Source organism: Oratosquilla oratoria, chromosome 22 (assembly GCF_046742065.1).
Source record: "Oratosquilla oratoria isolate Oo_2021 chromosome 22, ASM4674206v1, whole genome shotgun sequence".
Lineage (NCBI taxonomy): Eukaryota > Metazoa > Arthropoda > Malacostraca > Stomatopoda > Squillidae > Oratosquilla > Oratosquilla oratoria.
Window position 1 is genome coordinate 13,045,957 of NC_134798.1, and position 23,108 is coordinate 13,069,064.

A 23,108-nucleotide genomic window follows, 5' to 3' on the forward strand; every position below is an offset into this window, starting at 1 on the left:
CTAGGAGCTGTCAAGAGTTTTTATGAGAGTAGTAGAGCTTGTGTCAGGATTAGAAATGGAAAGAGTGAGTGGTTTGAGGTAAAGGTGGGACTTCGTCAAGGATGCGTTATGTCACCCTGGCTGTTCAACTTATACATGGATGGGGTAGTGCGAGAGGTAAATGCAAGGGTAGTGGGTCAGGGATTGGAGATGGTTAAAGAAAATGGAGAAAAGTGGGAGGTGAGCCAGCTGTTGTTTGCGGACGACACTGCGCTTGTGGCAGGATTGGAGGAGGGATTGAGGAAGTTGGTGACAGAGTTTGGGAGAGTGTGTGATAGAAGAAAGCTGAAGATGAATGTGGGTAAAAGTAAGGTGATGAGATGTACAAGGGGTGAAAGTGGCAGTAATCTGGAAGTGAGCATTAAGGGAGAGTGACTGGAGGAAGTGGATAGTTTTAGATACTTGGGTGCAAATGTGGCAGGAAAAGGTGGAGTAAAGGTGGAGGTAGAATGTAGATTGAGAGAAGCGAGTAAATGCCTTGGTGGATTAAAAAGTGTAATGAGGAATAGAAATTTGGGAATGGATGCTAAGAGGAGACTGTATGAAGGAGTGATTGTGCCAACAGCACTGTATGGAGCAGAAACATGGAACATAAGATAGGAAGAGAGGAGCTTGAATGTGTTTGAGATGAAGTGTCTGAGAAGAATGATGGGGGTTACTAGGCTAGATAGAGTGAGAAATGAGGAGGTGAGGAGGAGAACAGGGGTGGAAAGGGAGTTGGGAGATAGGGTTGATGAAAGAGTATTAGGATGGTTTGGACACATGGAAAGAATGAGTGAAGAAAGACTAGTAAAGGAGGTATGGAAGGCAGATGTGGAGGGAGTGAACATGAGGGGACATCCTAGGATGAGATGGATGGATGGGGTGAAGGGGGCTTTGGGGAGAGGGGAATGTCTGTTGAGGAAGGACGGGAGAGGACAGAAGACAGGGGTGAATGGAGAATGGTTGTATATGTAAGATGTTGTGATGCACGAGGTGTAATGGATGGGGCGTTGGGGGGTGAGGTAGTGTGTGTGAGCAAAATTTTGACGCAGCCCGAAAGAATTTCTCTCCGTCCTCTCCTTTATATGAGGGGGACGGAGAGGGGGGGTCGCCGATTTAATGAAGCGGCCTTGCTGTGGATGTGCTGTCTTGCGACACTGCTTCTGACCCAGGGCAGTGGACAGGGTGCAGGAATGACCCGTCATCTAGGAGGTGCTAAGATGGGAGGTGAGGGTGGAGGGGTGTGGAGTGTTTTCAGGGATGGAATGGGTGGGAATGATTTTATGCCTTTTCCTTTTTGGCTACCTCCCTAGTAAGGGGGAAAAAGCCTTGGTATATGTATGTATGTAATAATCATGTCATTTTGGCTGATGTTATGAAAGCCTTCTTGCAGATCCGTTTGAAGGATGAGGCTGATCGTAACAGGTTCTGTTTCTTCAGAAGGATTAACGACCAGTATATACCCTTCAGGTATAATACTATCATTTTTGGCTTCATTTGCTCTCTCCTTTCATTCTGAATTTCATTATCCAACACCATCTTTCTTTGCAGCCTGACTCTAACTGCCTCCTTAATCAAAGATAAATTTTATGTAGACAATTTGGTCTACACTACCAATGAGCTTTGTTCTCTCCCTGCAATGGTCGAGAAGATTAATGAGATCATGCTCAATGGAGGTTTACCTCTCAGGGAGTGAACATGCAATTCAACTTCTGTTCTTTCTGTTCTTGATCAAGAAGTAGTTTGCAATAAAGAGGAGGTGTCTTGGGTTATATTCATAATAAGGATCCTGATACTTTGAGAATCAAGGATGTTTCCCTTGACAAAGATGCCTCGACCAAAAGACAAGTTTTGTCTTCCTTGTCTTCTGTATTTGATCCTTTAGGTTTTTCCTCTCCTGTGCTCTTGCATGGAAAAATCCTTATTAGAGAGATGTGCCAAAACATGGTGGATTGGGATTGGAAATTAGATAGAGAGCTACTTGTTAGATGGAACAAGTTATGTGAAAATATTAGGGAGGTTAATAACCTATCCTTTAAAAGGAAAACCTTTTGTACAAAATTTCCCATTAAATTGTTTGTATTTGCTGATGCTTCCAAGGAAGCCTATGGATGTGCCATATATGTAGGGCAAGAAAGAAGAGAATTAAAGGAATCTAATACCTCTCTTCTATTTGCCAAAGTCAAGGTGGCTCCTATCAAACAGAGAACTTTACCGTCTTTGGAGCTTATGGCAACTTTTCTATCTTTGAAATGCCTCAACACTATTTTTGAGGAAGGACTGGTGTCTGCCCCACTGGTTGAATCAATGGTTCTTTTTGTTGATAGTCAAGTTGCCCTTTCTTGGATCCTGACCAACAAGGCTCCTAAGAAAAATATATTTGTTAATAATAGATTGAAGGAAATTTCCAATCTTTTGGAAATTTTCAAGGCCAAGTTCACACCCATTTCCTTTACTTATGTTCCTTCTGAACATAATATGGCTGCTTTCCTTCCCTGGCAGAGATTACCACTCTTTTGTCCGAGGTTAAAAAAAAATTTGAACAATAGACCACTAACTTATCGTTCTTGTCAAAATGAGGTAGATGTTATTACCCTAAATCATTTCCTTATTGGAGGGACCATTCCTTCCTTGATGTTTGGAGACTAGGGACAAGTCCCTGAATGGGAATCCAGAGAAGACTACCCTTCTCTTCTCAACTTGGTTATGGACTGTAGGGATTATTTCTATGAAGAGTTCAAAAAACGATGGTTGACAGAGTACTTGGTCAGCTTAATGGAAAGGGATGGAGCTGCATATCACAGTTCTAGAAACTGGGAAAAGTGTGATATTGCCTTTTTGAAACTCCCCTTCAAGACCAGACCCTTCTGGCCTTTAGTTCGTATTGTGGAAACTTTTCCTGACCAAGACGAGGTGATAGGTACAGTCTCTGTCATTAAGCCTGATGGAAACTCTATTAAAGTGAACATTAAACTTTTAATCCCTCTAGAGCTCCATGCTGAGTTGAGTTCCAGTCTTGAGGATGAATCCCCTGGGGATCCTAATGTTCAGGCTAGAGAGTCTGAACCCTTTGAAGAGGTCTCAGACTCAGAGGAGGTTAACTCTTTACAAGACGATTGTGTCTCTCTGGAACCTACCTCTGTGAGGCCAACTCGTAAGACTGCACTGGCCTCTAGAGACCTAGTAAGGTCTCTAGCAAACAAAAACTTGTTATAAATTTTGTTCGAAAGTGTTATATTTATTAAACACTTTCTTTTTGTTGTCGGGGAGGCTGTGGTAATTGTTGTTACGGGAGTTGCATTGTTTACCTTGAGCTTTGTTTAATTTTCGAATCGGGAACCTTTCCTGTAACTTTGTACCACACTATCATAATTTTAATTAATATATTATTAAACTCCCCTCCCTCTTTATTATTTTTTAAGCCTATGTTGTAATTTTGATTAACAAATCGGGAACTTTGAGAACTTACTTAAAGTATTAGTTGTCCCGTGGCTTCGAAGACGTTTTACGAGCTCGTAAGAATTCCAGCCAAACGAGACTACGTTTAGTTAACTGAACATCAGACAAGCTTCAACTCTGGTACCAGGAGGACAAATAAACCTCAGCAAGGGAATTCTACTGTTAGATCGAATCCTCAAGAATATACTTTCAGTTCCGACGATTGTTAGAGAACTCAACCAGGTAAGTTCTCTAACGTTCTCAGTTTGAATTCTCTTAATTACAACAAAGTAATTTCTCAAAGTTAATTCCCGATTTATTAAGCCAAAATTGTTACATCGATTTAATAAACAAAATAAAGAGGAGTGGAGTTTAATTGTATCTTATTTAAAGTTACAATATGCATGGTTCGAAGTTTCAGGAAAGGCTCCTGAATCAAAGAAAATAATACTTTGAGGGAAAGTTTCCTGAACTAAGGTAAACACTAAGACTCCCAATAACAATTACCACAAATAATAATGACAATAATAATAATAATAATAATAATAATAATAATAATAATAACAATAATAACAACAACAATAATGATAATGAAATAAATTAATGTCATCCTCCTTTAAATTCAGTAAAAAAAAAGGGTCAAATATATTCAAAATACCTGTAGCATCTTCTGCCTGAGGCATGTTTGTGTGTTGATGTATTTTCTGTCACATCAAAGGTTCTAACATATTCCCTCGCTGGAACACAATGTCTACACACCTGTAATATAAATAAAAAAATTCATGATGTTTCAAAATTTTTGGTTTCTTAAAATCATATAAACCATGACAAATACAGCAAATGTGCAATAGCACTGTATTAAAAAAAGTAGCTAAAATGGTATTTTGCTCATCAATAAATTAATTGTTACAATATAAAATATTGTCTGCACAAATATGTGTGCTCACAAGCATGAATTGGGTATACACGTCCTGTTTATTTCTATTACAATTTTTTTCTGTATAAATACAGTGAAATTCTTAAAAAAGGGAGTCACAACACCTTACCACATACCACCATGGCCAAAAAAAAGCAACCATTTCATCACCATCTTCTAAGACCCCAGCAAACTGTCTCCATATACATCAGTCATTTCTACTTCCTCAAAAACAGTTACCATTAAATATTTAAACATTACAAACTAAAGCTCCTACTCCTCTTCTTCACCTTTTTACTTCTATCACCACTGCATTCATCACATATACTACATCATTAATGCAAATATCAGACAACCATAGTAACGAAGGGCAGCAACCAAGCTGGTTCCCAGCTTGTCAGATATGTCACACAAGAAAAGACTACAAGCATTGGATCTGACATCAAAAGATCAAAGAAAAAGAAGCAACTTCACTCAGGTTGACTACATTGACAGAGTAGATCTCTTGATCAGGGATGAGCAGGTTTAAAGAGGTCACAGGAACAAAATGAGAAAAATTAAATGTCAAAAGCATTTGATGAAATACAGTTTTCCATACAGATGCATAAATACTTGGAATAACTTATAAAGCAATTCAAACCTAAGTATGATAATTGGGGTATAGTATGAGTATGTTATGTTAAGTATGGTAAGTATGACAATATGGGATATTGGGAAAGCTGTTAAGGGTAGTCAAAAGCTTTTACATGAAAAGTAGAACTTGTGTAAGGGTTGGAAATGGTATGAATGGTTTGAAGTGAAGGTGTGGCTGTGCCAGGGGTGTTATGTCACACATGTAGCAAGGATTGCAGTGGGGGTGGAGGTAAACTTGAGGGTGAAGGAAGCAAGTAAATGTCTTTGGGGAATAAAAAGTGTCATTCCCCCATTTGGATTTTTCGCCATTTATGGTGATCCACTGTTTTCTGTCACTGATCCAAGCTCTAATCCATTCTAACACTTCTCCTCCTATGCCATGTGCTTTGATTTTATTTAGTAGTCTCTGGTGGGGTACCTTGTCAAACAGTATGCTAAAGTCAAGGAAAATAACATTGTAACTATCATCATCATCTGACGCCTTATATACATTAGTGTAAAAAGACAGAAGATTAGTCACACATGACTTACCCTTGGAGAAACCATGTTGTATTTACCTAGTTGTAATATACGGGAGGGGAGCTATGCTCGTGGTGACCCGTCTTTGTATCTCTCCGCATCAAGTTTTATCTTAAAATCTTGTATAGTGTTAGCACATACTGTTTTGTTGTCTAATTTGTTCCATGTATTTATCGCTCTGTGTGGGAAACTGTTCCTTTTCAAGTTTTTTCTATAACTATCCTTTTTCAATTTTTTTCCGTGTCCTCTTGTTTTACCGTTGTCCCACATTAATACGTCGTTCCTGTCTAAAACTTCCATTCCTTTCATCATTCTGTAGATAGTTAGCAAATCTCCTCTTTCTCTTCTTTGTTCCAGAGTTGGTAGGTTCAATTTGGATAGTCTTTGCTCATATGTTAGTTCGGCGAGTGTCGGTGCTAGTTTTGTTGTCGCTCTTGAATCATGAATCAAATTATATCTCTCAATGTGATCTCTGAGTCTATTTACTATTATTGATTCAAGCATTTTACCTATAACTGACATCAAACTGATTGGCCTGTAATTGCAAATACACAATCTATCTTCCTTTTTGAAAACAGGAACAATGTTTGCCTGCCCCCAAGCAATAGGCACAAAACCAGTGTCTACCAATTTATTAAAGATTTCTGTTAACTGGTAGCATATTTCGAATTTACACTCTTTAAGCACTTTCAGAAAAATTTCGTCTGGACCCAGGGATTTTGTAGCTTTAAGTCTTCCAATAGGTTTGACTACCTCTACCTTACTAGTGCTGATATTTGATAACACTTTCTTCATCCCCACTGAAAATTGGATCACAGTCAGGTACCATATCTAACCTCTCCTTAGTAAACACCAGAAAGTATTTATTAAATGCCTCGCTCATTTTTTCCTCAGATTCTATCAAGACATCTTCGTTGTTATTAATTGGGCCTATCTTTTCCTTATTTTTTGTTCTGCAGAGATGAAGGAAGCCCTTTGAGTTGGATCTCACTTGTCTGGCAACCTTAATTTCAGTTATGTTTTGCTGTGTGCATGTTCCTTTTAACCAGTATTGCCATATTGTTATATTTGGATCTAAGGGGTGTTTCCCCATTTTTTATTCTTGCATAAGTCCCCTTTTCATTTCAATCTCATATCAGCCTCTCCGTCATCCCTTTGGGAGTACAGACGCTCCTCTACTTACGGTCATTCGTTTTACGTTTTTTCGATTTTACGTTTGAACTGACATTAAAAAAAAAAAAAATTTGAGTGAATTTTTTAGTTTAGCGCGCTCTCCGTAGTTCAAACGATACTTGCGCATGACACTGCGTCCATTGTTTGCATTGCACAAACGACAAACTGAACATGCCTTGCCTCAACCTCCTCCTCCTCCACCATCTCAATTTATGTTGCTTGAATTTGATTTATTTGAAATTAATGTTATTATTTTACAATGTTATGTGTATAATTAATGATTTAGGGGTGTTTTATAAGATACGGTTATAGAATTTACGGATGTATAGTACAGTAACAACTTACGTTCATTTTCAACTTACGTTCGGCCGTTCGGAATGTAACTAAAATGTAAGTTGAGGAGCGTCTGTATTACTATTCTTCCATATTGACTTGAGGGGAATAAATTTATTGTGTGCATTTAGAATTAAAGCTGTTACGTAACTGTACATTTCATCCATATTGCTGACTGGGCTGTTGACCTCACACTTGTAAGTGACCTGACCCAAGGTACGCACATTACCTTCCCTGACCTGACACCTGACTATTCTACTGACATCCAGACTGACCAGGTATCTTACCCTGTCACAACCCCCTCGGTCGGTCTTGTGACCAAAGTCTTAACCCCTTCACTCCGGGCCAAAATCTCGCATGCTGTATTAGCTGCCAGACGTGCGATGTTGCGTCATAATACTCGCAATATAAAAAATAAATTTACCGCTGTATTGCTCGTTCTCTTTCACCCGTGAATTTTGATAACCATAGAAAATATGATGAAACCAGTTTACAGAGTATGGGGGTCATGCAGGTACAACTACAATATATATAATCAAGATGCTGACATCGGCATCCTCGCGTACCCACTTGCTCCTCATGACACCTACGTAGGCGTCATCGTATCGAAGGGGTTAAATACTTTATCAAAATTGGCCCTCCTGAAGTGTGGTACTAGAATGTTATTCATACTATTTAATTCTTCCCAAATAATATTAAATCTTATTTCTTGATGATCACTAGAGCCTAGTCTACCTTCTATTTTCATGTTTCTCGTTAGGTGCTCATTATTAGTTAAAAGTAAGTCCAGAGTAATCATTTGTTTTAGGAAATTATCCAGCACCACATCTAAGAAATTTTGCACTTCCTGATCCCCTACTAAAATTTCCCAGTCAATGTTTCTATAATTAAAATCTCCAATGATCACTATGTTTTTGGACTGGGACACCCTACAAATTTAAAAAATCAGGGGATCAGTCTACTCAATACTGAGGTTAGATCTATATAGGATGGCAATAACAAATTTCTTATTCTTGCCTCTCCACACAAATAGTCTGTACTATCCTCTTCCTTAATTGAACTGTTGATAATACAATTTATTGTATTTCTAACAAAAAGTGCTACTCCTTCCCCACTCTTGCCAACCCTATCCTTTGTGGTAATTGTTGTTACAAGAATTACATTTACCTTGAGTTACAGTGATTTCCCAAAGGCTTGTTTATTTTCGAATTGGGAACCTTTCCTGAAACTCCGTACCACACTATCGTAACTTTATTTAAGATACTATTAAACTCCCCTCCCTCTTTATTTTTATTAAACCTATGTTGTAATTTTGATTAATAAATTGGGAACTTTGAGAATTTACTTAAAGTATAAGTTGTCCCATGGCTTTGAAGCCTTTTTACGAACTCGTAAGAATCCCAGCTGAACGAGACTATGTTTCGTGAACTGAACGCCAGATCACCTTCAGCGCTGGTACCAGACGCTTCAATAGAAACCTCGGCAAAGGAATTCTTACTGTTCACATGAAGCCTCAAGATTTACTTCAAATTCAGACATATTGTCTGAGAACTCAACCAGGTAAGTTCTCAGACGTTCTTGAAATATAAGATCATAATCACAATAGCATCTTAATTCTCAGACAATATAGAATTCTCAGATTTAGTGTTTAATATCTGAATTTGAGAATTTAATCTTAATATTTAATTTAATTTTTGTAGTCGATTTCGACGTTTAATCATTTCCCCTTTGTGTCGTAAGCCGCTATGTAAGCGCTTTATCAAAGTTACGAAAGGTTGGTTACGAAGTCCAGTTTCCTGTTCGTTATACCGAGTTTGTTCGGTTTTAGTAATTTCCTCATTTGAGGACCTTGTCTTTTGGGATATTTTTTGCCAGCTTTGGGTACCTTGTCAGTCTCATCAACATTCGAAATTTACCGAATTGTTCTATATTCTTGATGGCCTCTATTGTTATATTGTCGTGGTTTCTTTTGATCTGATTGCTTTTTTTCAATTTAAACTTGTATTTAAATCAAATTTATGATTTTTTCTTAATTTGTCTTAGTTGTTGCTTAGTTTGTAAGACTCTTTTTGGCACGACTGTTTTACTCATGTATTTAGTGACGAGTTTGTTGGGTTGCCGTCGTTATGACTAGCTATGATAAGACAGTGTCCGTTTCGGAAGTTTTGAAAAAACTCTGAAGACAGAGCGCCCATAAAAAGGGTCTTATCTCAAAGGACTTAAAGGCCATAAAGGGTTCTAACATCGATGAACTTTCTTATTCAGTTCTTGACACCATGTGTCAATTAGAGGATTTCCTTACGGAAATCCAAAATTTTGACAAGCAAATTTTCTAAATACTTCCCGAAGAAAAGGATGAGGATATGGAGAAATCCAGAGCATACCGCCTGTCCATTCTTCTTGAATTGTCTCCTTTTAAGGAACGGAGACAAGAGTTAAAGGGCGTTCTTGAATCTAAAATAGGTGAAAAATCCAGCAAGTCCACTGATGTTAATTCTGTAAAACTTCCTTTTCCTCCTATTGTTCTTCAACATTTCGAGAACAATTGCAATAATCCTTTTGCTATTTAAACTTTAAAAAGGGTTTTCTGAATGCCTTAGCTGGTATCCCCAATCTGACTAATAGTCAGAAGTTAATTTATTTGAAGGGATATCTCAGAGGGGAGGCTTTCCATTTAGTGGAGAATGTACCAGTGGATGATTCAAATTATGACTGCTTTCCTTCTTCTTGATGAGTTGTATTTGGACAAAGAAATTTTACATAATGTGTTGATTTCCATTATCAATGCACCAGAGGTCTCGCTCTTGAGAGACCTAGAAAGTTACATTAGGTCTGTAGATTCCAAGCTACAAGACCTTAAGGGAATTGGAATAGATTTCACTAGGCCAGGAAGTGAGGGACTTCTTTTAATAAGCAAATTAATCTTAAATAAATTACCTAAATTTTTTCTAATTGAATTGTCTCGGGTGATTAATTCTAATTACCCCAATTTCAATCAACTCAAAGAAGTTTACCAGTCAGTTTTAGTCAGACTTAAAATGGGATCAGATGATCTTGATGTCAAACCTAAACGAAGTCTTACTACCAGCTCCCTTGCTTTCAAGGAAATTTCCTTGAAAAAACCTGTTGATTCCAGTAAGGGAGTTGAGGTCAATTCTAATCCCATTAAGAAGTCTATTAGTAGATGTAAATTTTGCCCCACTTCCGACCATGCTAGTTCGAAGTGTACTTCTTATAAATCCCTTGAGCACAGGAAAGCTAGAGTGACTCAATAGATGTCTAAATCATGGACATGGTTCTTTGGAATGCCCTGGGTTAAAGGTTGCTCTGCCTTACAAATGTTTTGTTTGCAACAAACCCGAGCATCATGGAGCTATGTGTCCTATGGCTTATAAGTCACCACTTTCTGAAGGGAAAGTGTTAAATTTTCATAATTCAACAGATTCCATTGTTCCTTTGGTTTCCCTTCCTATTAGCAGAGGAAAGAGAACTGCCCAATGTCTCTTTTTGTTGGACACTGGAGCCCAGTTTTCTATCATTAACAAGGAATTTGTAGAGGACAAAGTTGGACCTTGTCTAAGTCCTCCTATGGACAAGTTAGTTTCTTCCTTTGGTTTACCTCTAATGAATAAAAGAGGTTTTAACTACACTGCTAACTTAAAACTCCCCTCAGGGATGAATTTGTTTAGTTTGTTCTTTGCCATCCCAGGATTCAATTTGTCCTTACAAATTCCTTCCTTATCCTCTGTACTACTTAGTATGAATAATCACCAATTTTTTGTTTCACCAAGTTTTCCAAAAGTGAAGGGAGACCAACTGAACGTTTTAGGGATCATTGGTAATGATATTCTTCAAAACTTCTCAACTTTTCAATTGAAAGTGCCCCCTTGTATGGTAGCCCGTCTTGCAAGGTTATCAAACTTGCTGATGGTTACATTCCATACGGGACTGGGGCTCAATATATCCCTCCTAGTGAGAAGCCTTTCTACTTAAAGAGAATGATAAGGGGGATTCCTGAAATGCCCTCTAATGAAATCCAAGACATTGATAGTTTCAAATGCAAGGAGAGGCCCTTGAGGATAAAACCAGACTCTGACCTTGGAGTGGATTCTTTTAATTGCTTAGAGGAATATCATGGAGATTCACTTGTTTTCTATGTGAAGATCCCGTGGAAAAAGGATTTGGTGGATCTTGTTCCCTCTAACCTAAGGGGGATTCCTGAAAGGCTCTCTAATGAAATGCAAAATGTTGATAGTTTCAAATGCAAGGAGAGGCCTTTGAGGATCAAACCAGATTCTGACCTTAGAGTGGATTCATTTAATTGTATAGAGGAATATCATGGAGATTCACTTGTTTTTTATAATTCTTCTTTCAAGACCAATGGAGTTTCTCTAAAGAAACCTGAGAAAGGCACTTCCCTTACTCAATCTAATAGGACTGTTAAATACTTTCCTCCCAAAAGGTTAGGCAAGGAAAAGTTTCTTGTCAACTACTGTTTAGAACCTGTAAGTTCTCAATTTGATCCTTTGCAGGAAGTCTTACAAAGGATTACAAAGTCTTACAAAGGCGGAGCATGCCGACAGGAGACCTTTTGATCCATATCTAGGTCGAATGTTAAAAAAAAATCATAATAATAAAATAATAAATAAAAACTATAATAATGTAAATAACAAATAAAATACATAAATGCATAGGTATAGTTAAATAATAAACAAACAGGTAAATAGTAAATAATAAATTGACATATAACTAATAATAAATGAAAATCACAGACAAATGATAAAACAAAAACAAACAATATAAGATAAATTATAATCATTACAGCATCTTGCTTAGGTGTTTATCTAAATGATTCTTAAAGCTTTGAACTGAACTACATTGCACTACCTGTGCAGGAAGTTTATTCCATTCATTAACTACACGGTTGGCAAAGTTGTTTCTACCTACTTCCAAATTGAATCTATTTCCGGACAGTTTGAGACCACTGTTTCTTGTCTGATTCTCATTCAGTGTGAAAATTTTGTCACTTTTGATGTTGTCAATTCCCTTTAGAATCTTAAAGACCTGTATCAAGTCACCTCTGAGTCTACGCTTTTTTAGGGAAAACAGATTCATACCTTTGAGTCGATTTTCGTATGATTTATTTTTGATATTTGGAATCAGTTTTGTGGCTCGCCGTTGTACTTTTTCCAGTCTGTCAATGTCTTCAATGAGATTCGGTGACCATACGGAAACAGCATATTCCAAATGTAGATGAACTAATGATTTATATAGCTTGTTAATGAGTGATGGGCTTTTGAAATCAAAAGATCGTGCAATCAGTCCTAGAATCTTATTTGCTTTCTCAGAGGCTGAAATACACTGCTTGGATGATCTGAGGTCGTTACTGATAATTACGCCGAGATCTTTTCTCTATCCACTTTTGTTAACGAATTTCCAAATAACTTGTAATCGTACTTACTGTTATTTTTACCTATGTGCATTGCCTTGCATTTACTTGTGTTAAATTTCATTAGCCACTTTTCAGACCATTGCTGTAATTTATCTAAATCTTCTTGAATATCTAATTGGATTGAGTGATCATTTGCCACTTCGCACAGTTTTGTATCATCAGCAAATTTGGAAACATTAGATTTCAGTCCATGGTCTATATCATTTATATATACTATGAATAGAAGTGGTCCAAGAACAGAACCCTGAGGAACTCCACTTGTAACATTTTTCCATCTAGAAGTTTTTCCATTTAAAACAACTCTCTGTTTTCGACCATTCAACCAATTACTAGTCCAACCTAATAGGCTACCACTTATTCCGTGTAAAGCTAATTTAGTAAGTAGTCTTTCGTGTGGGACGGTATCAACAGCACTTCAACAACAAAAATTACTAAGAACTACTATATACCACAATAACAATATTGCATTATCAACATATATCACTTTAAAGGAGGAGAAAAAGAAAGAACCTACATGTCAACCGGAGAGGTTTCGTTAGAATGACGCCCGCTACCGTGAGTGTTGCCCACCTCTTTCCGATCAGCATCCAATTCCTCACCATTGATAACAGCCCCGTCCACCTTACATATTGTATGTATCTACTTATTCTAATCAGGTTACTCAAATTGGGTGCATAAACATACATACATATACCAAAGGCCTTTTTCCCCTTACAAGGAAGGTTAAAAAAAAAAAAAAAAGGCATAGAAACCACTCCCACCTTTTCCATCCCCTACATACTCCACTCCCCTCTACCCTCTTCCCTACCTCTTATCTTGGCACCTCCTGGACGACGGGTCATCCCTGCATCTTGTCCACTGCCTTGGGTCAGAAATAGTGTCGCAAGACACATCACATCCACAGCAAGGCCATTTCATTAAATCGGCGAAAAAACCCCACCCCCCAACTCCGTCCCCTCATGCAGAAAAGGAGGAGACGGGGAGAAATCCCTTCGGGCTGCATCTATTTCTCATACATACTCCCTCACCCCCATCCCCCACCCACTCCCCCTCATGCATCACAGCATTTTCAATACACAACTATTCTCCATTCACCCCTATCTTCTGCCCTCTCCCGTCCTTCCTCAATTCTAATGTTGAGTATGGTCTGACAATTGCTATTCTTTCGAGTCCATTGGTACTAAAGAGGAACAGACCCTGAATATTAATAATTTAGAAGTTAATAGATTTAAACAGTCCATTTCCTTCAACAATGGACACTACTATGTGAAGATCCCGTGGAAAAAGGATTTGGTGGATCTTGTTCCCTCTAACCTAAAGATTGCACTAGCTGTGGCTCAAAGGGTATATGACAAACTTGAGCAAAAGGGCTTAGAGAGGAATATGAAGCTGTGTTTGACCAGCAAGAGGCCTTGGGTATTATTGAGCCAGTAACTAAAAGAGTCCCTGGACAAATCTTTATACCCCATAGACATGTGTTGAAGGATGATGATCTTTCCACTTCTAGAATAAGGCCAGTTTTCAATTGCTCTCTTAAAGTAGGAAAAGCTCCTTCCTTAAATGAAGCTGCATTCCCGGGAGTTGATTTAATGAACAACCTCCTCTCTCTCTTATTGTATTTCAGAACCAGTAATCATGTCATTTTGGCTGATGTTATGAAAGCCTTCTTGCAGATCCGTTTGAAGGATGAGGCTGATCGTAACAGGTTCTGTTTCTTTAGGAGGATTAATGACCAATATATACCCTTCAGGTATAATACAGACGCTCCTCAACTTACGTTTTAGTTACGTTCCGAACGGCCGAACATAAGTTGAAAATGAACGTAAGTTGTTACTGTACTATACATCCGTAAATTCTATTACCGTATCTTATAAAACACTCCTAAATCATTAATTATACACATAACATTGTAAAATAATAACATTAATTTCAAATAAATTAAATTCAAGCAACATAGATGGTGGAGGAGGAGGAGGAGGAGGCAAGGCACGTTCAGTCTGTCGTTTGTGCCATGTAAACAATAGACGCAGTGTCATGCGTAAGTATCGTTTGAACTACAGAGAGCACGCTAAAATAAAAAATTCACTCCATTTTTTTTTTTCAAATTTTTTTTAGTCAGTTCAAACGTAAAATCGAAAAAACGTAAAACGAATGAACGTAAGTAGAGGAGCGTCTGTACTATCATTTTTGGCTTCATTTGCTCCCCTTTCATTCTGAATTTCATTATCCAACACCATCTTTCTTTGCAGCCTGACTCTCTAACTGCCTCCTTAATCAAAGATAAATTTTATGTAGACAATTTGGTCTACACTACCAATGAGCTTTGTTCTCTCCCTGCAATGGTCAAGAAGATTAATGAGATCATGCTCAATGGAGGTTTACCTCTCAGGGAGTGGACATGCAACTTGACTTCTATTTTTTCTGTTCTTGATCAAGAAGTAGTTTGCAATAAAGAGGAGGTAAAGGTGTTGGGTTATATTTATAATAAGGATTATAATACTTTGAGAATCAAGGATGTTTCCCTTGACAAAGATGCCTCGACCAAAAGACAAGTTTTGTCTTCCTTGTCTTCTGTATTTGATCCTTTAGGGCTTTTCTCTCCTGTGCTCTTGCATGGAAAAATCTTTATTAGAGACATGTGCCAAAAGATGGTGGATTGGGATTGGAAATTAGATAGCAAGTTACTTGCTAGATGGAACAAGTTATATGAAAATTTTAGGGAGGTTAATAACCTATCCTTTAAAAGGAAAACTTTCTGTACAGAATTTCCCCTTAAATTGTTTGCATTTGCTGATGCTTCCAAGGAAGCCTATGGATGTGCCATCTATGTGGGGCAAGAAAGAAGAGAATTAAAGGAGTCTAATACCTCTCTTCTATTTGCCAAGGTCAAGGTGGCTCCTATTAAACAGAGAACTTTACCGTATTTGGAGCTTATGGCAACTTTTCTATCTTTGAAATGCCTCAACACTATTTTTGAGGAAGGACTGGTGTCTGCCCCACTGGTTGAATCTGTGGTTCTTTTTGTTGATAGTCAAGTTGCCCTTTCTTGGATCCTGACCAACAAGGCTACTAAAAAAATATTTGCTAATAATAGATTAAAGGAAATTTCCAATCTTTTGGAAATTTTCAAGGCCAAGTTCACACCCATTTCCTTTTCTTATGTTCCTTCTGAACATAATATGGCTGATTTCCTAACTAAACCTTGTAGTGCTAAGGTGTTCAAGGAAAAATTTAATTGGTGGGTTTATGGACCTGAATGGTTGTTGTTGCCTCCTCATATTTGGCCAAAGGGTCACTTGGGATGTATTCCCTCCTGTTTCAAAGGAGACATTGTCAATGTGGCTGTTGTACAAGTTGACACTCCTCCTCTTCTTATAGCAAACTTCTTCATCACACTTCTTTGATTTTTAAGGCTGTCTTTCTATTCAAGAAGTCTAATGCTGACCCTGTTAAGGCAGCATCTAATTATTTGATAAGTATTATGCAAAGGGATTCCTTTCCTGCTGAATTGGCTTATTTGCAGAACTCCAACACTAATGACATACCTCTTTTGGTAAGTCAAATGAACTTGTTCTTGGACAAGAATGGTTTGATTAGGTCCAAGGGCAGGATTGACAAGAACATTAACCTCCAATATGAGGTTGTCAATCCCCTTCTTTTGTCCACATCTCATCATTTAACTAAAATCCTAACAGTTATGCACATGGGACTACAGGCTACACTTAATTTCCTTCGCATGCACGGATTCTGGATCCTTAAGGCCAGACAAGCTGTTTTAAGCATTTTGAAGGATTGTACAGTTTGCAGGAAATACAATTCCCGTGCAGTTAATTATCCTTCTCCTTCCTCTTTACCTGCCTCTAGAGTGAATCAAGTGTGCCCTTTGCCCATACTGGGCATTTATGGGTCAGAGACAGGAATGGAGAGAAGGTTAAGGCATACATTTTAATTTTTACTTGTTTCAATACTAGAGCAGTTCATTTAGAAGTTGTGGATACTATGTCCACTCCTGAGTTCATTTTGGCTTTCGTTAGGTTTGCTAACAGGTATGGGATTCCTTCTGCTGTTTATTCTAACAACACTAAATCTTTTGTACAAGTGGGAAATGTTACTGAACAACTTTTGTCTTCTTCTGAATTTGAAGAGAAATCTAAAACTTCCCCTGTTCAGCATAGAACCATTCCTGTTTCTGCTGCTTGGTATGGTGCCACTTGGGAAAGGTTAATACAGTGAAACAATGTTTGTATAAGGTATTGGGTAGGTCTGTTCCTTCCCTGGCAGAGATTACCACTCTTTTGTCCGATGTTAAAAAAAATTTGAACAATAAATAATTTGAACACTAACTTATCGTTCTTGTCAAAATGAGGTAGATGTAATTACCCCAAATCATTTCCTTATTGGAAGGACCATTCTTTCCTTGATGTTTGGAGACTTGGAACAAGTCACTGAATGGGAATCCAGAGAAGACTATCCTTCTCTTCTCAACTTAGTCATGGACTGTAGGGATTATTTTTATAAGAGTTTAAGAAATGATGGTTGACAGAGTACTTGGTCAGCTTAAGGGAAAGGGATAGAGCTGCATATCACAGTTCTAGAAACTGGGAAAAAGAGTGATATTGCCTTTTTGAAACCCCCTTTTAAGACCAGACCCTTCTGGCCCTTAGTTCATATTGTGGAAACTTTTCCTGACCAAGACAAGGTGATAGGTACAGTCTCTGTCATTAAGCCTGATGGAAACTCTATTAAAGTGAACATTAAACTTTTAATCCCTCTAGAGCTCCATTCTGAGTTGAGTTCCAGTCTTGAGGATGAATCCCCTGGGGATCCTAATGTTCAGGCTAGAGAGTTGGAACTCTTTGAAGAGGTCTCAGACTTAGAGGTCAACTCTTTACAAGACGATTGTGTCTCTCTGGAACCTACCTCTTTGAGGCCAACTCGTAAGACTGCGCTAGCCTCTAGAGACCTAGTAACGTCTCTAGCAAACAAAAACTTGTTATAAATTTTGTCTGAAGGTGTTATATTTCTTAAACACTTTCTTTTTGTTGTTGGGGAAGCTGTGGTAATTGTTGTTACGAAAATTACATTGTTTACCTTGAGTTACGGTGATTTCCCGAAAGCTTGTTTATTTTCGAATTGGGAACCTTTCCTGAAACTCCATACCACACTATCGTAACTTTATTTAAGATACTATTAAACTCCCCTCCCTCTTTATTTTCATTAAACCTATGTTGTAATTTTGATTAATAAATTGGGAACTTTGAGAATTTACTTAAAGTATAAGTTGTCCCATGGCTTCAAAGCCTTTTTACGAACTCGTAAGAATCGCAGCCAAACGAGACTACATTTCGTGAACTGAACACCAGATCACCTTCAGTGCTGGTACCAGACGCTTCAACAGAAACCTCGGCCAAGGAATTCTTACTGTTCGCACGAAGCCTCAAGATTTACTTCAAATTCAGACATATTGTCTGAGAACTCAACCAGGTAAGTTCTCAGACGTTCTTGAAATATAAGATCATAATTACAATACAGACGCTCCTCAACTTACGTTTTAGTTACGTTCCAAACGGCCGAACGTAACGTGAAAATGAACGTAAGTTGTTACTGTACGTTCCAGTAATGTATGACCGTTCATACTGTACTATACATCCATAAATTCTATTACCGAATCTTATAAAACACCCCTAAATCATTAATTATAAATATAACATTGTAAAATAATAACATTAATTTAAAATAAATTAAATTCAAGCAACATAAAGTGAGATGGTGGAGGAGAAGGAGCGTGCTAAACTAAAAAATTCAATCAATTTTTTTTTTTTTTTTACATCTTTTTTTTTTACAGTCAGTTCAAACGTAAAATCGAAAAAACATAAGTAGAGGAGCGTCTGTACCTTGCGAAAAAACTTGTATCCTTCTATCTTGATTTCCAGAAGATGTCTACCAGCCATACTGATCCAGGATTCAGTGATAGCCAAATATAAAATCTCTCTATGCATGCTTTACCTTGCAGCAAACAAATTTTATTTACTACACTTTTGCTGTTTGTATAATAAACTTTTAGTCTATCCTCCCTCAACCTGATTAGGTGATTCTTTTCACAGTCCCTCTCTGAGCTGTTTCTATTGCCTAAACTATAAAAGGGACGGGGGATGGGATTAGGAATCCTAATACCTGTAGCCCCAAAAAGGGACATTCCTAATAAAGAAAGTAAAGGCATAAGAGGGTCTGGGAGCTTTCCAACCAGTACCTTAAGGTTTGGGTCTTTTAATGTGCATGGATGTGATACAGATGAGGGTAAAAGGGAAGAGATAGGCAGTATGTTTGTGAGAAGAAAGATGGATGTATTGGCTTTGAGTGAAATTAAATGAAAGGAAAGGGCAACTGTGATTTTGGGAGTGTAGTTGGGAGGCACTCAGGAGTGAAGAGGGGACGAGGGAGAGAAGGGGTGGCTATACTATTAAGTGAAGAGATAAGTAAGCGGGTAGTGGAGTGGAAGGAGGTGCCATCTAGGTTGATGTGGATGAAGGTGAAGCTGGGAAAGGAGATGTGGGTTTTTGTAAGTGCATATGGGCCTGGTAGTGAGAAGAACATAGAGGAAAGGGAGGCATTTTGGGTAGATATAAATGAGTGCATAGAGGGTTTAGGGAGAAATGTCAATGTAGTTGTATTGGGAGACCTAAATGCTAGGGTAGGAAATGAACCAATTGACAGAGTGATTGGGAAGTATGGAGTTCTAGGTAAAAATCTTAGTGGAGAATTGATGGTGGAGATGTGTCTTGAAAGAGAGTTGATGATAGCAAATACAGTGTTTAAGAAGAAAGTCAAGCTTAAGTACACATGGGAGAGGGTGGTGGATGGAAGAGTGGCAGATAGAGTGTTAATGGACTATATAGTGGTGACCAGTATTATGGTAGAAAGAGTTAAGGATGTACATATTCTAAGGGGAGAGAGTGGGGGAATATCAGATCATTTCCTGGTGGAAGGTAAACTGAGAGTGGAGAATAGGTGGAGAAAGAGGAAAAGGGCAGAAGGTAGGGAGGTACTTAGAGTGAACTGCTTAAATGAGGAAAAAAAGGAGAATGAGTATAAGAAGAAGTTGAGAGAGGAGTGGGAGAGAGTAAAGGATAGAGTAGAACTAGGAGTGGAGGAGGAATGGGGATGGTTCAAGGAGGGAGTCATAAGGTGTGCAAAGATGGTGTGTGGACCAAGGAGGGTGGGAGGAAATAGAAAGAAGGGTAGTGAGTGGTGAGATGAGGAAGCAAAGAAGGGTGTAGAAGAGAAGAAGCAGGCATTCATAGATTGGCTACAAATTAGGACGAGGGAATCGTATGAGAGGTACAAAGTAACGAGAAGGGAGGTTAAGCATAAGATAAAGAAAGCAAAGAGGAGAGCAGATGTGAAATGGGGAAAGAGTATGACAGAAAAATTTTAAAGTAATAAAAAGATGTTTTGGAAGGAAGTTAAAAGAGGAAGAGGAGGCAAATCAAGTAGAAAAGAAAAGGTAAAAGGTGCAGATGGAGAGATGATAATGGAAGAGAAGGCAGTGAGAGAAAGGTGGGCAGAGTACTTTGGGGAGTTGCTAAATGTAAAGGAGGATAGGGAGGGAAAGGTAGTTGCAGTGGGAAGCGCTAAGAAAATGAGAGATGAGTGAGGAAAATGGAGGAGAAATAGGGAAGGATGAAGTGAAAGCAGCTGTTAAGATGATGAGAGCAGGTAAGGCACCTGGGTTGGATGGATGCCATGCAGAATGTCTGAAGAAAGGAGGTACAGTTATGGTGGACTGGCTGGTGAGGCTATTCAATGTTTGTTTAAGAGAGGGTAGAGTGCCAAAGGACTGGAGGAGTGCCTGTATAGTTCTGCTTTACAAAGGAAAGGGTGTGAGTGTAGTAATTACAGAGGGATCAGCTTGTTGAGTGTAGTTGGGAAGGCTTATGGGAGGGTCTTGATTGAGAGGATAAGGAGAGGAATAGAGGGAGTAATTGGTGAGGAACAGTGTGATTTTAGGACAGGTAGGGGATGTGTAGATCAGATTTTTGTGGTAAGACAGATATGTGAGAAAGCTATAGGAAAAGGTAAGGATGGTTTTTGGGCTTTTATGGATCTGGAAAAGGCTTATGACAGGGTAGACAGGAAGGCACTGTGGGAGGTACCGCAGATACATGATAGGAGGAAAGCTGTTGAGAGCAATTAAGAGTACGAGAGTAGTAGTGCTTGCATTAGGATTAGAAATGGAGAGAGTGAATGGTTTGAGGTAAAGGTGGGACTTCGTCAGGGGTGTATTATGTCGCCCTAGCTGTTCAATGTTTACATGGATGGGGTGGTGTGAGACGTGAATGCAAGGGTAGTGGGTCAGGGGTTGGAGATGATTAAAGAAAATAGAGAAAAATGGGAGGTGAGCCTGCTGTTGTTTGCTGACGACACTGCACTTGTAGCCGGATCAGAGGAGGGATTGAGGAAGTTAGTGACAGAGTTTGAGGTGTGTGAAAGAAGGAAGCTGAAGATAAATGTGGGTAAAAGTAAGGTGATGAGATGTACAGGGGGAGAGAGTGACAGTAGGCTGGAAGTGAGCATTAAGGGTGAGAGACTGGAGAAAGTGGATTGCTTCAGACAGTTGGGTGCGAATGTGACAGGAAAGGGAGGAGTGGGGGTGGAGGTAGAATGTAGATTGAGAGAAGCGAGTAAATGCCTTGGCGGTTTAAAAAGTGTAATGAGAAATAGACATCTGGGAATGGAGGCTAAGAGGAGGTTATATGAAGGAGTGATTGTGCCAACAGCACTGTATGGGGCAGAAACATGGAACATGAGAGAGGAAGAGAGAAGGAGTTTGAATGTGTTTGAGATGAAATGTCTGAGAAGTATGATAGGGGTTATTAGGCTAGATAGAGTGAGAAATGAGGAGGTGAGGAGGAGAACAGGAGTGGAAAGGGAGCTGGGAGATAGGATTGATGAAAGAGTATTGGGATGGTTTGGACACAGGAAAGAATAAGTGAAGAAAGATTAGTAAAAGAAGTGTGGAAGGCGGAGGTGGAAGGAGTGAATATGAGGGGGCATCCTAAGATGAGATGGATGGATGGGGAGAAAGGGGCTTTACAAAAGAGAGGAATGTCTGTAGAGGAAGGATGGGAGGACAGAAGATAGGGGTGAATGGAGAAGGGTTGTGTAGAGATGAGGCTGTGATGCATGAGGGGGAGTGGGTGGGGGATGGGGGGTGAATAAGTATGTATGAGAAAAATTTGACGCAGCCCAAAGGGAATTTCTCCCTGTCTTCTCCTTTCCTGCAAGAGGGGACGGAGAGGGGGGGGGTCACTGAATTTATGAAGTGGCCTTGCTGTAGATGTGCTGTGTCTTGCGACACTGCTTCTGACCCAGGGCAGTGGACAGGATGCAGGGATGACCCGTCATCCAGGAGGTGCCAAGATAGGAGGGAGGGAGGAGGGTGGAGGGGAGTGGAATATATGGGGAATGAAATGGGTGGGAGTTTTTTCTATGCCTTTTCCTTTTTGGCTACCCCCTGTGTAAGGGGGAAAAAGCCTTTGGTATATGTATGTATGTATATTCCGATACTCCCCCCCCCCGAAGACATTCTGATACTCCCCCCCCCCCCCCCGAAGACATTCTGATACTCCCCCACCCGAATATTCTGATACCCCCTTCCCCGATATATTCCGATACCTCCCCCCGATATATTACAATACTCCCCCACCACCCAAAAAAAAAAAAAAAAACAATATAGGGGATATGTGTGAACGGATGATTATTTAATACAGCCCAATGGGATTTCTTTTTGTCTTTCCTATTTTTTGCATGAAAGCACAAAGAGACAGGGTCACCATGTAAATAAAGTGGCTGGCCCTGCCGTGAGTGTGTGCGTCTTGTTGCAGTGTTTCTGACCTGGGCAGTGGACAGAAGGCAGGGATGACGTTTCATCCAGAAGGAGCTAAGATGAGAGGTAAACAAATGTGTGATGGATGGGAATGGCATTGGGTAGGGGTGGGTGCATGTCTTGGCTGGCCACCTCCCTTATAAGGAGGAGACCCTTGATATGTGTCCTCTGAGGAAGTCCTGGTGAGGATGAAATATCAAAAATAAAATTAAAACAGTTCTCTGTGTTTACCTCACCAACCTAACACTTATCTGTCTTACTTACATAGGTATGTACATATGGCTGTATGTATGGATAGATGCATGTATTAATCAGCAGGATACCCACAGTTCCCAGATAACTGCCACTGGCCACTGGACAAGCCCATAGGTTACTCAGGGAAAAAATATTGTGTTGTTGTCGAGGGATAGTTATGTAGAGCAGTGTAGGATGAGGTGCTCAGTGGCCTCTGTGTGATGGTTGTATCTAGAGCAGTTTGATTCTGTGGCCAGGCCTATTCTGAGCTGATATTGTCTTAGCCTCTTCAGTACGGGCCAAAAATCTCGCGGGCAGCATTAGCTGCCAGACGTACGATGTGTCGTAATAATACTCGCATCATAAAATATAGTCACCGCTTATATCGATCGTTCTCTCTTTCACCCGTGAATTTTGATAACCATAGAAAATGTGATGAAGACAGTTTAGAGAGTATGTCATTACTCAGGGGCAACTACAATAAATATAATCAAGACGCCGAT

General features: G+C 39.1%; 1 protein-coding gene across 1 annotated transcript in view; it reads right to left on the bottom strand.

The window, feature by feature from the left end:
* The window catches only part of LOC143037438 (uncharacterized), a 152,861-nt gene that overhangs the window by 39,772 nt on the left and 89,981 nt on the right, over window positions 1-23,108 (bottom strand). Inside the window, exon 6 of the mRNA XM_076205659.1 lies at window positions 4,118-4,218. Coding sequence (XP_076061774.1) covers window positions 4,118-4,218 — 101 coding nt within the window. The remainder of the gene's footprint in view (window positions 1-4,117; window positions 4,219-23,108) is intronic.